General features: G+C 42.3%; 1 protein-coding gene across 1 annotated transcript in view; it reads left to right on the top strand.

Moving 5' to 3' along the window:
• LOC126764215 (proton-associated sugar transporter A-like) overlaps nt 1–15,951 on the top strand; it is a 99,236-nt gene extending 83,285 nt beyond the window's left edge. The window contains exon 3 of the mRNA XM_050482013.1: nt 15,522–15,951. Coding sequence (XP_050337970.1) covers nt 15,522–15,559 — 38 coding nt within the window. The 3' untranslated portion in view covers nt 15,560–15,951. The remainder of the gene's footprint in view (nt 1–15,521) is intronic.
• Nucleotides 15,952–18,306: the final 2,355 nt, after the last annotated feature.

Genomic DNA, 18,306 nt, shown 5'->3' with positions numbered 1-18,306 from the left:
GAAGAGAAATAAATATATGTATTTTCGGCATATGATGACGTGGCATGTATGTCCAAGCAGAGAATATGAAGAGACATAAATATATGTACGAGTATGCATGCTCATGATTACACTCCCAACGAATGTAAAGAATTTCGTTTTGCTTGTTTAACTTTTTGTTTTCAACCAGGGAATCTCTTGTATGTGCATATAAATATGTTTTTTTTTTTTTTTGCCACCGCTGCTGCCATATCGTTAAGCTTTTCACTCTCTCTTCTCTTTTGGCTCCTATAGATGGCTCTGGTAATTTGTATACTCGTTCGTATTCGTCACCCTGGATGTCCATGGGCATCATACTGGCTATTACTTCAGCAGCATCACTTGAAATTGCTCGGAAAGCACTGATAACTCTTAGTGCCGACAGCCTGTGCACGGTGTTTATTTGTCTGGCATATGCTTTGACGCCTAATGCCTGGATCCATATTGGAGCCACATATCACATAACCGATCTTATTACCTTTGCGAGTAAATAACGCCGGTTGGAACGCACGTAGCCTTTATTTGCCATCCTTAAATTTGAACCTTGAGTCTACTATTACTCCTAGATATTTTAGGTGTGGCTGTGAGTGAATCTCGCACTCCCCTATGGTCAGAGATATACTTTCCTCTTTCCTTTTTACAGCCAGTTCTAAACTCATTGAGGAGAACCATTGGCGCAGACCGTTTATGCACTCATTACTTTTGCTCCGGAGGTCGTCGAGGTGTTTAGCTACTGCTACCGCAATAAGGTCGTCTGCGTATGCAACTAATTTAATAGCTTTCGGTTGGTGTCTCCTTAGCACCCCATCATACATTATGTTCCATAGAAGGGGGCCTAGTACCGAGCCTTACGGTACTCCACTCGAAATTGAGTAGCTCTTAGTGCCTTCATCTTTATCGTATAATAGTCGCCTGTTTTTAAAATAACTCATGACAATTTCCATAAGATATTGAGGAGCACGTATTTCATTTAGAGCTTTGATTATGTTTGCCCACTTTGCTGAGTTAAAGGCATTCTTCACATCCAGGGTGATCAGCGCACAATATTTTTTTGTTCCGCCTTTCCATCGCTTGCCACTTACTGCGCATTTCGCAGTGTCAACGACATCGTATAGTGCGTCAATGGTGGACCTCCTTTTCATAAAGCCGTATTGTCTTTCTGATAATCCGCCAGCTTTCTGGATTGCTATCTCCAAGCGGCTTTTTTGGTTTAGGAAGTAAAACCAATCGCTGGACTTTCCATGGGTCGGGAAATATTCCTTCTTTTAAGCACGCATTGTACATTTTTACGAATAATTTAGGTTTCAGTATCATAGCTTCCTTTAGGGCTCTGTTTGGAATGCGATCTATTCCAGGCGCTTTGCTGCTTTTAATTTTTCCGGCTATGGCCAATATTTCTTCTTCACTAACTGGCAGTGGCGACTCTATGACTTCGGTTCGAGGCTTAGCAAAAGAAATACTGTCGTGTTTTTGAAACAGAGTTTCGACGACATTTCTCATAAAGGATGCGCTTTTGGATGGTTGTGCTTAATTTTTGAATTTTTACTTACAGATTTTGTATGCTGTTCCCCAGGGGTCTTCGTTTGCTTCCTCACAGAGTTTTTCAAAACACTTCTTTTTACTGCGACAAATGGCTGACTTCAGAAGCTTCTTTTGACTTTTAAATATATTCCTAAGGCTGCTTTCATTTTCTTCGCTCCGATTACGTTGTAGGCGGCGTCTAGCTGAGTTGCAGAGTTTTCTGAGCCCAGCTATTTATTCATTCCACCAATACACTGGCCTTCGGCTGTTGTGTTGTGCTGTCCTACGCATGGTTGCGTCGCAAGCTGTGGACAATTTTTTTCGCACTGCGGATACCAAGTGCGCGGCGTCTTCGCCTTGTATATTTTCTGAACTCCAGACCATCTCAAAAAGTTCGGCATCAAAGTCTTTTTGTTTCCAAGTTCGTTTTTGGCATGTGCTCCTGCTGCGGCGTTCCGTCCCTCCGGCATATGAGACTTCGGCAATAATAGCCATGTGGTCACTATTTGTAAATGTGTCAGACACCGCCCACTTAATGTGCCTACTAAGGGCGTCGTTGGCGAACATGAGATCGATTATGGAGCCTTTGTTACCTTTTTGAAATGTATAATGTATGGAGCCTTTGTTACCTGTTTGAAATGTATTTTGCGTTCCGCTATTCAGGATCGTAAGATTCGTTTGGCCGAGCAATTCAAGTAGTAGACGCCCACGGTGGTTTGTGCGCCTACTACCCCAAGCGGTCGACCACGCATTGAAGTCGCCTGCGATTATATATGTTTTTTTTTTTTTTATAGTAGGAGGAAGCATCGAAAGCCGGGACTTTAATCCGCTAAACCTAACCTACTCCCAACTCAAGACTGTCCCACGAAACCACCAGATAAGGTATTACTTCATGGGAGTGACAAGACATTTTACGTCTCCTCTATAGCACAGACGGACTGACGCCTATTCTGCTGTATCTGTCTTAATATTGTCATGATGGAAGTTGCCGCTTCGCGAACAGCTTTCCACTTCTCAGAGGACTGACACATAAGTGCAGTCAAACTTTCCACCTTTAAACTACCACCTAGTGCTGTTTCTAACTTTTCCCTTATGTTTAGAAACCGAGGACAATGGAAGAACACGTGCTCAGAGTCTTCTATTGACTCCGTACACATCGAACAATACGGACTGACGACGTTTTGAAATTTATATAGATAGCCTCTTAAGCACCCATGCCCGCTTAATATCTGGGTCAGGTGGAAATCCAGGTCCCCATGTTTTCTACTTATCCACGTATGGATGTCAGGTATAAGTCTGTGGGTCCACCGTCATTTAGTTGAGGTTTGCCACCGTTGCTGCTCTTCTTTCTCTCTTCTCTCTTTTGGATTTCTGTAATTGGCGCTGATAGCTCATATAATCTCGCGAGCTCGTCACCCTGGATGTCTATGGGCGGCATACCAGCTAGTACTTCAGATGCTTCACTGGAAATAGTTCGGAAAGCACTTGTTACTCTTATTGCTGTGAGTCTGTGCACCGCATTTATTGGTTTGGCATACTCTTTTATGTTTAGCGCCTGTATCCATACTGGAGCTATGCATACAGTATACTGAGCTCATAGCTTTTGCGATTAGAAGTCGGCGGCTGGAGCGCACACAGCCTCTATTTGCCATCATTCTTAATAACGCGTTATAAATCCTATTTGCTTTATTTGCTATGTTTGCCAAGTGCTGCTTGAATTTCAGTTTGGAGTCCAATATTACCCCTAAATACTTCAACTGTGGTTGTGAAGTAATCATACACTCTCCTATAGTGAGAGTTATTTTTTCCTCAATTTTTCTGGTGCTTATGAGCAGTACCTCTGTTTTGTGCTCAGCCAGTTCCAAACTCTTGGAAGAAAACCATTGGCGTAGACCATTTATGCATTCATTACATTTATTTTGTAGGTCTTCAAGTTGTTTACCTACTGCTACCACTATAAGGTCGTCCGCGTACGCGATTAGCTTAACGTCTTTAGGCTGTGGAATTCTTAGCACCCCATCATAAACTAGATTCCATAAGAGAGGGCCTAAAACAGATCCTTGTGGTACTCCGCTTGTAATAGGGTAGCTCTTGAAGCCTTCGGCGGTGTCGTAGATCAGCCTTCTATTTTTATAATAACTCATAATGATATTTATGAGGTACTGAGGGGCGCGTATTCCATATAAGGCTTCGAATATATTCTCCCATTTAGAAGAGTTGAATGCATTCTTCACATCCAGGGTGATCAGCGCACAATATTGTTTTGTACCACCTTTCCATCTTTTGCCACTTGCTGCTCTTTTCGCCGTGTCGACAACTTCTTTCAGTGCATCGATAGTAGACCTCTGTTTTCTGAAGCCGTATTGTCTTTCTGATACTCCGCCGGCCTCCTGGATTGCAATCTCCAAGCGGTTTCTTGTTATGCTTTCGTACACTTTGCCCATTGTGTCGAGCATACACAGAGGTCGATACGAAGAAGGTTCATATGGTGGTTTTTTTGGTTTTGGGATTAAAACCAGGCGCTGGATTTTCCAGGGATCGGGGAACATCCCTTCTTTTATACATGCGTTGTACATTTTTGCGAAAAGAGTGGGCTTTGAGATTATGGCTACCTTTAGAGCTCTGTTTGGTATTCCGTCGATACCAGGCGGTTTGTTGTTTTTGAATTTTTTGTCTATTGCCAATAGTTCTTCTTCTGTAACCAGTGGGGGTGATTCAGCAGCTTCGTTTCGTCGCACAGCGCTAGTAATCGGGGCGTGCGTCGGAAATAATGCCTCGACGACTTTCTTCATAAACGGAGCGCATTTGGGTTGCTGCCGCTCATTTTGGAATTTGGACATACAGATTTTATAAGCCGTCCCCCAGAGGTCTATATTCGCTTCTTTACAGATCTTTTCAAAACAGTTTCTATTGCTACGCATTATAGCTGACTTTAGAAGCTTCTTATGGTTTTTAAAAGCTTCTTTGAAACGGTTTTCGTTTTCGCCACTTTGATTGCGTTGTAGGCGACGTCGGGCTGAGTGACAGAGCTTTCTCAGCGTGGCAATTTCTTCATTCCACCAGTATACAGGTCTTCGCTTATTGTGACATTTTTGTTGATTATATATGTATGTATGTACATATGTATGCTTTTGCGTTTTGCCCTCAGCAATTCAATATTGGCATGTAAACATAATTATGATATGTATGAGTATAATTTTGTATGAATGCATTTTATTACATATTTATAGTCAATTTGGATATTTAATCAAATATAGTAAATTCTACAACAAAAACGATTTCATTTATAAACGCAGGCGCAAATTCCACAAGCGACTTCTCTTCATTCATAAAAACAGGCGCCGTAACATCTCCCCGAGCAAGCCTTTGTCAACAAGCGTCTTTTCGCGACGACGGCAAAAGCTAAAAATCATAAATTGAACAACTTCTAAAATATTATTTTAAGTTATCTGCTTAAAGCATAGAGAAGGTGCAAATTGAATTCTGTATGATGTTGTATGTGAATTTGAGAAAGTGCTGGTCACTCCACCATATTTCCCTACCGCTAGTTTTCTTTCATACAAAATGATACGCGTTTCTTGGAATATCACTAAGAAGTTTAACTTCTTCCGCGCGTAGGGGCTCCACGTACCAGTTTTTTTACTTAAATCCTCTTTCTTGAGGGTACATTTTAATGTGGGGTGTAAATGACAATAAACAGTTGTCGCACTCGCGACTATGCACTTATTTAACTGTTGACAGTCATAACTTCGAAGTTGTAGATAATTTCGTCTATTTAGGAACCAGAATCAACAATAACGTCAGCCTCAAAATCCAACGCAGGATATCTCTTGCCAACAGGTGCTACTTCGGACTAAGTGGGCAATTGAGAAGTGGAGTCCTCTCTCGACAAACAAAAACAAAACTCTATAAGTCACTCATTATTCCCGTCCTGCCATTTGGTGCAGAGGCCTGGACGATGACAACATCTGATGAGTCGACGTTGCGAGTTTTCGAAAGAAATGTTCTGCGAAATATTTATGGCTCTTTGCGCGTTGGTCACGGTGAATATCGCATTCGATGGAACGATGAGCTGTATGAGATATACGACGACATTGACATTGTTCTGCGAATTAAAAGACAGCGGCTACGCTGGCTAGGTCATGTTGTCCGAATGGACGAAAACACTCCAGCTCTGAAAGTATTCGACGCAGTACCCGCCGGGGGAAAGTAAAGGAAAAGTAAGACTTTTTCTCCGTTTGGAAGGACCAGGTGGAGAAGGACCTAGCTTTGCTTAGAGTCTACAATTGGCGACACCTTGCGAAAAGAATAAACGACTGGCGAGCTATTGTTCACTTGGCTCTAACTGCGTTACCGGTTTCTACGCCAGTAAAGAAGAAGAGCCGGCCTATTGGTTATGATCAGCAAACAACAAACAATAATATAACTCACATATAGTATATATTTATTAATTTGAAACAATTTTTTTTAAATGGAAAATGTACATAGCGATTTTCAGTCACGACTGTATATGTATGTTGAGAATGGGCCATTAAAAACTCCGTCCAAAACTAATACTTAAAGTTGAAGATCCGCGTTCCCAGCGTGCCATTGTTTGTACTTCATCATTACGGAGCATATTTGATACCGTATTCCGTTACTTCTCGCGTTAAACGCGTAGAAAAAAGCTCACAGTGCTACCAGCAAACGCAAGTGACAAAGTTTAAAAATTTGGCAAAATTACAATTTTACACTGTTCAATCCGAAAATTTAAAGAAATAACTGAAAAGTCGAATGCACATTTTCAATAAAAAACAAAACTAAATAGAAATAATTCCCAATTGACAAACAAAAAATATAAAATGTAATAATAAAATGTACATTTTGTTGACAAGTGTTGGGTCACCGATTGCAAACTTCAACTTCTACTTCTTATTTGCCTAATATTCAAGGTTAAGCATTAGAAGTCATTCACCTCAATGCAGTTATTAATTGTATTTGCATTGTGTTTGCTTGCATTTGCTCTGTACACTTTGCTAACGCTATGTTTCGCTCACGCAATTAAACGTATGTTTGTTTGTTCACATTAGTTAGTCCGATTTAGCATGTACTAAGCTTAATATGTAAAAAATACATTATTTCTTCAAGTAATTTTAACAGCTGGTTACGCATTGTGAATGATCGAGATTAGAAGAACAAGAGAGAATAAACAAAGAAAATAAACTTTGTGCGTAATATGTATGTACATATATATGTATATGTATGTGTAGTAACATAAATATTTTCCTTGCGATTTAAGGAATGTTGTTGATGAGATGGTTAAGTTTTATACAACATTTCAAAATGAACTATACTTCATAATAATTATTTTAACTAATTTGGCACGAATTTAACGATTACTTTGAATTTCCTTCAAGAAACAATTGTTTATTTCATGTTTATTCGCAAAACCAGGTTTGCCATATTCGCATTTTATTGAAAAAATGTATTAAAAATTAGTACTAGATTTCTTTAGAGCTGCATACTAGCACAAGAAAATTTACCGCAGGAAATTTTCTTGACCATTTCTTAAGCGTTTTTTATATGAAATTTTTACATTTCTCTTTTAATAACTAAATTATATATGAAGAAGCAATAGCGTTAAGTAGGTACTTAGTTTTATGAACTGTTAGAAGTACATAACATATATGTGGCAACACCACAAGCTTATAAAATTTATATTTTGCAAATACAACCATGCGCATTCTATTCGCTTTTAACTTGTGTTCGCTTTAGCTTAGTTAAAGAAAATAAAAACGCCTATCGTCCCTTTTTGCATTTGGATCCTGAAGAGCAAACATATGTTTTATTACGCTCCGAATCTCTATAATTGGTGACCCTTGACGGTAAGTGAGATGTCACTCAACGATAGCCTGGCGGTTACTGCTGGTCCAAGCCACGGGGAATTCAACGCTACAACACCAATTTTTCCACGCATCCCGCTGCCATTGATGTCAGAAGACAACATTGAGGCTTATCTTTACTCGTTAGATTTTTGGTTTGAGGCCTCTGGCGTTACAACCGACTCGGCAAAATTTAATATCGTAGCGGCCAGTATACCGCAGGTAAAGTTAATGGAGTTGCGCTCCATAATAGATGCTGCGCCCACGTCTGCTCGATATCAATTCATTCGTACCAAATTGATAGAAAATTTCACTGAGAGCCAGCAACGCCGCCTACAACGTATATTGCGCGACATGCCATTGGGCGACCGCCGCCCGACCGACCTGTTTAACGAAATGAAGCGCGCTGCCGGTTCCGCTCTAAGCGAAAGCATTTTGCATGATTTGTGGGTTAATCGCTTGCCACCATATGCGCAAGCAGCAATTATAGCAACCAATGTACCTATTGTCGACAAATTAAAAATCGCCGACTCAATAGTGGAGGCGATGCAAATGCGTGAAGTTCGTATCCACGAGGTATCCGCATCGAATCATACCTTAGACAATGACCTTAGGACTGAAATAGCAGAACTGAAACAGGGTTTTGATGGAGTTACGAGCAGCGAGAAAACACGTGCGTGTTACAGGTCGAAAACGCCAGTGCGCCCTCATAACATCAATTCAGGCGAAATGTGCTGGTATCACGCCAAGTTTGTACCAAACGCTAAGAAGTGTCGCGAACCTTGTAAGTTCGCTCAATCTACATCGCCAAATGGCAAACAATAGGGGTGCTCTGTCAGCAGTATCTCAGGGATAGGCAGACGCTCTGAGATGCCTTCGAACTGCCGCCTACGTATATGCGACACATCAACTAATATAACATTCATTGACTCCGACGCTGATGTGTCGGTTCTTCCGAAGTGTTCGAAATTGGCACGAGTCGACCTGCCGCTAATAGTTCACCGATTATGGTTTTTGGAGAAGTCATACTTCGCCTTAACCTCAACTTACGCAGGGATTTTGTTTGGAGCTTTGTGATTGCAGACGTAACCCAAGCAATCATTGGAGCAGATTTTTTAACACATTACGACCTTTTACTTGATCTTAATGGACGATGTCTGCTCGACCGCAAAACAGCAGTTAAATCATTTTGCACAGTAGCGCGAATTAATGTATCAAACATTTCAACCATAAGTTCAGCCTGAGATTTTTTAAATTCGCTGTGAGAGTTTAGTGACGTAACGCGACCAGCCGCTCCGGATTCTACAACGAAGTCCACCGGGGTTCACCGGATCATTACAAACGGCCAACCAATTTTTTCTCGGCCAAGACGGCTGTCGCCTGAAAAGCTGACGGCAGCGCGCGCTGAATTCGAGCTGTTGATGAAACTGGGCATATGTCGGACATGCAGCAGTAATTGGGCTAGCCCATTACATATGGTGCGCAAGGCCGACGGGTCATGGAGACCGTGTGGAGACTACCGCGTGTAACGCGGTAACCGTCCCCGACAAAAACCCTCTGCCGTTCCTGCACGATTTCAGTCATATTTTTGCTGGAAATTCAATATTTTAAAAAATCGATCTACAGAATGCCTTTCACCAGATCCCAATCGATCCCAATGACATTTGTGAAACTGCCATCACAACTCCTTTTGGGTTGTACGAATTCACGCACATGACCTTTGGGTTGCGCAGCGCGGCACAAACCTTCCAAAGAGTCATCAACGAAGTTTTCCGCGGCATAGATAATGTGTTCACCTACCTGGACGACATATGCGTCGCATCACGCTCCCCAGAAGAACATCGCGCACATCTTCGTATGGTTTTTCAACGATTACGCCAACACAACTTAACAATAAACGTAGCCAAATCAGTGCTTGGTGTATCAGAGCTGCATTTCTTAGGGCATTTAATCACGAAGGATGGAATCAAGCCGCTGCCTAGCCGCATTGAAGCGATTCGCTTATTCAAACTTCCTACGATTGCAAAGGATCTTAAACGATTCCTAGCTATGATCAATTTTTATAGATCGCTACTTCCAAAACCACTTTCGCACCAAGCACCTCTTTTCAAAATGTGTTCTGGAAATAAGCGCAACGACAACACAAGGCACTTTGAGACTTGCAAAGAGGACCTCGCTACTTGCGCGCTTCTGGCGCACCCGCTCCCGAACGCTCCTCTTTCATTATGGGTCGACGCATCTGACTACGCTGCAGGCGCCGCTCTACATCAAATTTCCAATGGATCACTTCAACCTTTAGGCTTTTTCCAGTGCCTTTCTACAAAAGCTGAACAGCGGTACAGTACCTACAATAGAGAATTAACTGCGATATTTCCCTCCGTCCGTCATTTTTTTCAGCTTCATGCTTGAAGGAAGAAATTGTCACGTTTACACCGACCACAACCCGCTAATCTATGCTTTTCGGCAACGACTAGAAAAAGCATCTGATCGTCAGGCACGTCAATTGGATTTTAAAGCGCAGATCACGACAGACATTCGTCACGTACCAGGGGTACAAAATGTTACAGCAGATCTGCTGTCTCGAATCCAACCCATAACAACTGATCCAATAAATTTTGATGACTTGGCTGAAGATCAGAAAAACAACGACGAGTTAAAGTCATACTTAGAAGGTAAAATTAGTCATTCGCTTCTACTAACCAGTATTATTATCCCCTCTAGTACTAAGAAAGGCTATTGCGATACTTCAACTAGTCGACTAAGCCGGTTCATAACAAAACGATTTCGACAAACAGTTATTTGCGCAACAGGGTAACTGCGAAACTGATGACAGAACGCTTTGTATGGCCCGGAATACAGAAAGATAGCCGGGAATTCGCCAAGCAATGCATCCAGTGCCAATGCAACAAAGTCATCCGGCACAACTCTTCACTGTTTCAACTCCGCGCATGCCCCGGACAACGGTTTTTACACCTGCATATCGACATTGTCGGACCCTTCCCACTTTCCGACGGCAATCGCTATTGTCTCACGGTCATCGATCGTTTCACACGTTGGCCCGATGCATTCGCTATCCAGATAGCAAATGCATGAAACAGTATCCAAGGCATTAATAAGCTGTTGGATATCGCGATTTGGCGTTCCTGTTGACATAACTTCGGACCTAGGCCGGCAATTTGAAAGTAAACTTTTCGAGCAACTCATGCAATGCCTAGGAGTCAGGCATCTACGGACGACCGCTTATCATCCACAGACGAATGGCATGGTCGAACGATGGCACCGAACGCTTAAGTCAGCAATATTGTGCCACAATCACAATCAATGGACCTCGTCGCTGCCACTAATCCTGTTGGGGCTTCGTAGTTCTTTTAAGGCCGACATAAGTGCTTGTCCAGCTGAACTATTTTACGCAACTACCTTGCGTTTGCCTTCTGAGTTTTTCGTGGATAGTGGCCCATCAACTACCGTAGTGGAGATCGCAGCTCATTTACGCCGCGTCATGCGAGACTTACGCCCCATAGATACCGCTTGGCATACCAAGCAGAAGTCATTCATACACGCAGACCTTCAAAAATGCGAACAGGTGTTTGTACGAGATCTATCAGTCAAGCCATCATTGTCACCGCCGGTCAAAGGCCCCTACAAAGTATTGCATCGCCATTCAAAATATTTTGCCATCGACGTTAATCATCAAGCCGTGAATGTTTCGATTGATCGTTTGAACCCAGCCTTTACTGCCGTACCCTCTCAATAGGAGGACAGTACAGTGGCAACACCACAAGCTTATAAAATTTATATTTCTATTCGCTTTTAACTTGTATTCGCTTTAGGATAGTTAAAGAAAACAAAAACGCCTATCGTCCCTTTTTGCATTAGGATCCTGAAGAGCAAACTCGCGAGTGCGACGACTGTTTGTTTGATGACAGGAGATATTTCGTTTTGCCCTCGTTCACTACCTGACCCATTTTCTGTGCTTCCTTGTCCAGCCTAGAGAAAGCAGAACTCACGGCGCGGGTGTTGAGGCCGATGATATCAATATCGTCGGCATACGCCAGCAGCTGTACACTCTTATAGAAGATGGTACCTTCTCTGTTTAGTTCTGCAGCTCGAACTATTTTCTCCAGGAGCAGGTTGAAGAAGTCGCACGATAGGGAGTCGCCTTGTCTGAAACCTCGTTTGGTATCGAACGGCTCGGAGAGGTCCTTCCCGATCCTGACGGAGCTTTTCGTGTTTTTCAACGTCAGTTTACACAGCCGTATTAGTTTTGCGGGGATACCAAATTCAGACATCGCGGCATAAAGGCAGCTCCTTTTCGTGCTGTCGAAAGCAGCTTTGAAATCGACGAAGAGGTGGTGTGTGTCGATTCTTCTTTCACGGGTCTTTTTCAAGATTTGGCGCATGGTGAATATCTGGTCGGTTGTTGATTTTCCAGGTCTGAAGCCACACTGATAAGGTCCAATCAGTTTGTTGACGGTGGGCTTTAATCTTTCACACAATACGCTCGATAGAACCTTATATGCGATGTTGAGGAGGCTAATCCCACGGTAGTTGGCGCAGATTGTGGGGTCACCTTTCTTATGGATTGGGCATAGCACACTTAAATTCCAATCGTTGGGCATGCTTTCATCCGACCATATTTTACAAAGAAGCTGATGCATGCTCCTTATCAGTTCTTCGCCGCCGTGTTTGAATTGCTCGGCCGGTAATCCGTCGGCCCCTGCCGCTTTGTTGTTCTTCAGGCGAGCATTTGCTATTCGAACTTCTTCATGGTCGGGTAATGGAACTACTGCTCCATCGTCATCGATTGGGGAATCGGGTTCTCCTTCTCCTGGTGTTGTGCGTTCACTGCCATTCAGCAGGCTGGAGAAGTGTTCCCTCCATAATTTAACTATGCTCTGGGCATCAGTGACTAGATCACCTTTGGGGGTTCTACAAAAGTATGCTCCGGTCTTGAAACCTTCTGTAAGCCGCCGCATTTTTTCGTAGAATTTTCGAGCATTACCCCTGTCGGCCAGCTTATCAAGCTCTTCGTACTCACGCATTTCGGCCTCTTTCTTCTTCTGTCTGCAAATGCGTCTCACTTCCCTCTTCAACTCTCGGTATCTATCCCATCCCGCACGTGTATTGGGCGATCGTAACGTTGCGAGGTAGGCAGCCTGTTTTCTCTCAGCTGCGACACGGCACTCCTCGTCGTACCAGCTGTTCTTTTGCTCTTTCCGAAAACCAATGGTTTCGGTTGCAGCTGTACGTAAGGAATTTGAAATGCCGTCCCACAGTTCCCTTATACCGAGTTGTTGACTAGTGCTCTCAGAGAGCAGGAGTGCAAACCGAGTAGAAAATCGTTCGGCTGTCTGTTGTGATTGCAGCTTCTCGACGTCGAACCTTCATTGTGTTTGTTGGCGTGAGTTTTTTGCTGCACAGAGGCGAGTGCGAATTTTAGCTGCAACAAGATGGTGGTCCGAGTCGATGTTAGGACCTCGGAGCGCACGCACATCTAAAACACTGGAGACGTGTCTTCCATCTATAACAACATGATCGATCTGGTTGGTAGTTTTTCGATCCGGAGACAGCCAGGTAGCTTGATGAATCTTCTTATGCTGGAATCTAGTACTACAGATAACCATATTTCGGGCCCCGGCGAAGTCAATCAGCCTCAACCCATTTGGGGATGTTTCGTCGTGGAGGCTGAATTTACCGACCGTAGTGCCAAATATAACTTCTTTGCCCACCCATCCAAGCGCTCATAGAAGGCATCTTTGGTCACATCGTCCTTCTCTTCCGTCGGGGCGTGGGCGCAAATCAGCGATATGTTGAAGAACCTCGCTTTGATGCGGATTGTGGCTAGACGTTCATTCACCGGAGTGAATGATAGTACTCGGCGACGGAGTCTCTCTCCCACCACGAATCCAACACCAAACTTGCGCTCCTTTATATGGCCACTGTAGTAAATGTCACAAGGACCTACTCGTCTCTCTCCTTGTCCCGTCCATCGCATTTCTTGGACGGCGGTGATGTCAGCCTTTATTTTTGCGAGGACATCAACCAGCTGGCCAGCGGCACCTTCCGAATTAAGGGTGCGAACATTCCAGGTGCATGCCCTCAAATCGTAGTCCTTATTTCGTTTGCCATCAAAAGGGGGGTCTCTCATCCGAGGCTGGTTGTTATTATTCATTGGGGTGTTTTTTTTACGTGGCGGGTCCCAAACCCTGCGCACAACCCTATGTAGGGAATATTTCGCCTTCTCACTTTAGCTCGCCTTCAAACGGATGTTCTTAGGCTACCCAGAGGGTACTTGGTCAAAGACCGGAAGTAGTGAGCTGCTTGAATCATATGTAAAAGAATCGTTTCTGGCCACTCCCAAGTGAATGGCGTTCAGAGAACTTTCCTCACTTGCGGAACTTCTACACATGACTCCATCCTCCCAGTTCTATTACTTTACTAAATCATCGGCGTACGCCAAGCTATACACTCTCATAGATGTTGGTACCTTCTCTATTTATTTCTGCAGCTCGAATTATTTTCTCCAAGAGTAAATTGAAGGAGTAACACAAATAGAAGAAGTCGCCTTATCTGAAACTTCGTTGGATATCGAACTGCTCAACAAGTTCTTTCCCGACCTGACGGAGCTTTTGGTATTACTCCACGTCAGTTAACACAGCTTTATTAGTTTTGCGGGGATACCAAATTCAGACATAGCGGCTGTTTTTCGTGCTATCAATAACAGCTTTAAAATCGACGAAGAAATAGTGCGCGTCGATCCTTTTTTCATGGGTCTTTTTCAGGATTTGGTGCGTGGTGAATATCTCGTCAGTTGTTGATTTTACAGGCCTTTTTACGCCAGATTTTACGCACTTACTTAAATTCCAAACGTCAGGCATGCTTTCGCTTGACCATATTCTACAAAGGAACTGATGCATGCTCCTTATCAGATCTTCGCCACCATATGTAAATAGCTCACCCACTATTCTTCGACCCCTCGCTTTATGGTTCTTTGGACGGGAAATTGCTATTCGAACTTCTGCATGGTCGGGCGATGGAATGTTTGCTCCATCGTCATAGATTTTGTTAATTGGTTTCACCAACTGCTCGTGTTATGGTTTCCCTGCCATTCAGCCTTCTGGAAAAGTTTTATCTCCATAATTTCACTATGCTCTGGGCATCAGTCACTGGATTACCTCTTGGGATAATCATATATTCAATCGCTCACTCACAATTCATCGGCCCCCCGCTTTATTGTTCTTTAGACGGAAAATTGCTATTCGAACTTCTACATGGTCGGGCAGTGGAATTTCTGCTCCATTCTCATAGATTTTGAAATTGACAAGACACTCCTCGTACCATATGTTCTTTTGCCATTTCCGAATACCAATGGTTTCGTTTGCAGCTGTACGTAAGGAGCTTCAATAGCCGTCCCACAATTCCCATGTAACAATTTACTGCAGCGTGTTTTCAGAGAGCAGGATCTTTCGGCTGCCTGTTGTGATTGCAGCTTCCCGACGTCGAACATTTCATTTATTTGTTGACGTGCTTTTTTGCTGCACAGAGACGGGTGCTTATCTAGTCTGAAACAAGATAGTGTTACGAATCAGTGCTAGGACTTATGAGCATACGCACGACTAAAATATGGTCGATCTGCTTAAAAGCTTTTCGATCCGAAGACAGCCAGGAAGCTTGTTAAAATTTGTTATACTGGAATTTATTACTACAGAAAACCATATTTCGGGCCCCGGTGAAATCGATCAGCCTCAACCTATTAGGGGATGTTTCCTCAAGGAGGCTGAACTTACCGACCGTTTTGCCATAAATACCTTTTTTGCCCACCTTGGGGTTAAAGTCGCCAAGCACGATTTTGACATCGCGGAGGGGCAGCTCTCTTATGTGCGTAGGAGATATGCTTGACCAGAAGTCGTGAAGTGCTTGAGCCATAACGGTTTCTTTCCTTTCTTACGTGAATGCATGGCTCCATTCTCCAAGTATTACACCTGCTTTAATCCTTGCAATTTGCAATAGTATGAAATATGGGGTTATACCCGAAATTAGCCCTTCTGTACTTGTTTTTATTATGAAATACATTTCTTCATATAAGCAAAGGTTTGAAAGTACTTTTTTTAAATTTTCTAGGAGCGACCCGCCCCGGCTTCGCACGGATGCAATGCTGATGCTAAAGACATTACAGAAAAACTGTGAACATTGCAGTGGATGTTGTTACATACACATAGCGGCTTCGCACGGGCACTCAACATGACATTTACACAAATATTCACAATTTTTTGCGTCGAATTTAAAAAAAAATATGAAATTTAATTCTTATATATTATTTAAGATTTTTTTGTACTTTTTTCATTGTTTTATATTTTTTTGTTTTTGTTTTTGTATTTTTTATTAGTGTTTTTTATATTTTTTTACGTTTTAATTTTTTTGTTTAATACGTTTCTTTTGTTTGTTTTTTCTCAATATCAGGTTTTTTTGTTTATATTTTTAATTATTGCAAAGAGGTCATAATCCCAAAAGAAAAACCTTTTATTGTGTTAGAGCTTCCCTATGAACTATATTTGATGTTGTTTTATTCTGTGGCAACAAAATAAATTGATTTTCAGGGGCTCCGACCCGCGATAGTCCAACATACATTTGACCGTGAGTAAAACATTTCTTTCGCAGGTCGATCCCTACTAATTCGAAGGTTTGACCTTGGGACTTGTTAATCGTTAATGCGAAAGATGTTTTTACCGGAAATTGAAGCCGTTTAAATGGGATTGGCAGATCAGTCGGGATCATCGGTATCCTCGGTATATGAGCCAGTTGACCAGCTGCTGGGCCAGTAATAATAGTTGCTACAATTAAATTGTCCTTTAACTCTTTAATAAGCAGCCTCGTCCCATTACACATGTTCGGAGGGCTTAAATTTCTTAAAAGCATTATTGGGATTCCGATTTTTAGCGACAACTCATGTGGTGGCAGTCCAGAAGGGTTCAACGAATTTAAAAATTCCTGTGGATAATGGACTGCGTCTTCGATATTAGTCACATTGTCGATTGATTTGTATGTTTTAATTTGGCCGGGGACTTTTTGAACTATTAGATTGTTTATTTCATTAACAGTATCATTCTTAGGAGACACTATAGCCCTAGAACATAGCCAATGAAAGTCCTTTTGGTGCAAATTCTCGATATCAGGGTATATAGCATCTATTAAGTTTTCCAAATTATGGAGTATTTGACCTAGGGACTCATCCAGAAGAATGTCACAATGATCGCTTAAATTTGGAGTGGGAAAAATTCCTTCTCCAAGTTTTAGCAGTTGTTGTGGGAAATCGCTATCAGTGATTCCATGAACATGAGCTCTCATATTCGTTCGTAATTTCAATGTTTCAATTGAAGCCCAAAAGGGTGACGATTTCAAGCATGCCTTGATGATATCTGCTCGCGTACCTCTGTTAATAACGGGGAGAGTTTGTCGAAAATCTCCCGCAAAAACAAAAGTAATCCCGCCCATGACTGCAGAGGAGTTCCTTAGATCCTGTAAGGTTCTGTTCACGGCCTCTATATGTGTTCTATGGCTCATCGTGCATTCGTCCCACATAATCAATGAGGCGTCTTGTAGTAATTTACCAACAGGCCCATTTTTGCGGATAGAACATGTAGATTGTTGCTCAAGATTTACGGATAGCGGAAGTTTAAAAGTAGAATGAGCAGTTTTTCCATCCGTCAAGAGAGTTGCAGCAATTCCTGAGGAAGCAACTGCTATTGCTATCTTCCCCGATTCTCTTATCTTAGCAAGTATCAAATTAGCAAGAAACGTCTTTCCTTTTCCACCGGGTGCATCCAAAAAGAAAACTTTTCTTTTGTCATTAATGACGCTATCGACTATAGTTTCAAAAGCATCTCTTTGATCTGGGACTAATTTTGGTAGGTTTTCATTAACAAAAGCGGTCAAATTATGTGTATCATAGCGATTAGTCATTGTCTCTGCTCCATTATTTTCTGTACGAACTGAACATGGTAATCCAAAGTCCCTTAGGCTTTTGTCATTTAATTGCATCAGTTTATTTTCTATTTGTATCAGACCTTGGTTGTAAATTTCCGCATTGTATGGTAAGGTGAAGTTTAGATTTTGCTGTCTGATTCTGTGTCTAATATCTTCACATAAATTGTCTTTGAAAATGTCCCATAATTTTAATGGTTCCGATGGCTGACAAAATAAAAGTATGACTACAAACAATTCTCTCAGTTGTTGTGAACATTGAGAAAGCAAAGCTTCTCTCAGAGTATTTTCCCAATGGTCATCGTTTTCTAGCAAACCTCTAGCACGGCAAGCAGCTTGATATGTTTCTTTGAGAACTCCGTCAACGGTTTTCAAGTACTGGAATGAGGTTGGGCCCCGTACGTGATGTAGCAACATCCTAAGATAGAAACACTCGGATTGAGAAGGATGGACACAGTAGACTCTGCCTAAAGCTGCATCTTTTTTTATTCCTGGATGGCCAACTACGTTCTCACCACGCTTCCTTCTTGTGAACTTATTATTGGCCCATGTATAGTATTGCGGGACTTCGTGGTATAGAAGTGTTTTTGCGAATTCATCTTCATTACATAGCTCAAAAAAAGCCAGCAAAGTTGTTTTACGTGGATTTTGGGCCACTTGTTCTGCCGTTTCTGCGGTAAAATACACCCTTTGGCCATTTTCTAAGTGAACAGCTAACTGCAAGACTGTAGGATGTCGCTCGTGGATCGGAAATTCCAATATTCGCCAGGCAGCTTCGGAAGTACTTATGTAGCGGCCATTCACGTAGTTTTCCACTTCATCATTTGGGTTTCTGACGCCAAATGTGGCTTGATCGATCCTTTATTTATGTATTTACAAATGTATTTGATGGCTTGAACTGAGTGACAGTACTCAACATTTATGT

The sequence above is a fragment of the Bactrocera neohumeralis genome, unplaced genomic scaffold (assembly GCF_024586455.1).
Source record: "Bactrocera neohumeralis isolate Rockhampton unplaced genomic scaffold, APGP_CSIRO_Bneo_wtdbg2-racon-allhic-juicebox.fasta_v2 cluster09, whole genome shotgun sequence".
NCBI lineage: Eukaryota > Metazoa > Arthropoda > Insecta > Diptera > Tephritidae > Bactrocera > Bactrocera neohumeralis.
The sequence above is the reverse complement of the archived record's forward strand: the minus strand, read 5'-3'. Positions and strand labels throughout refer to the sequence as shown.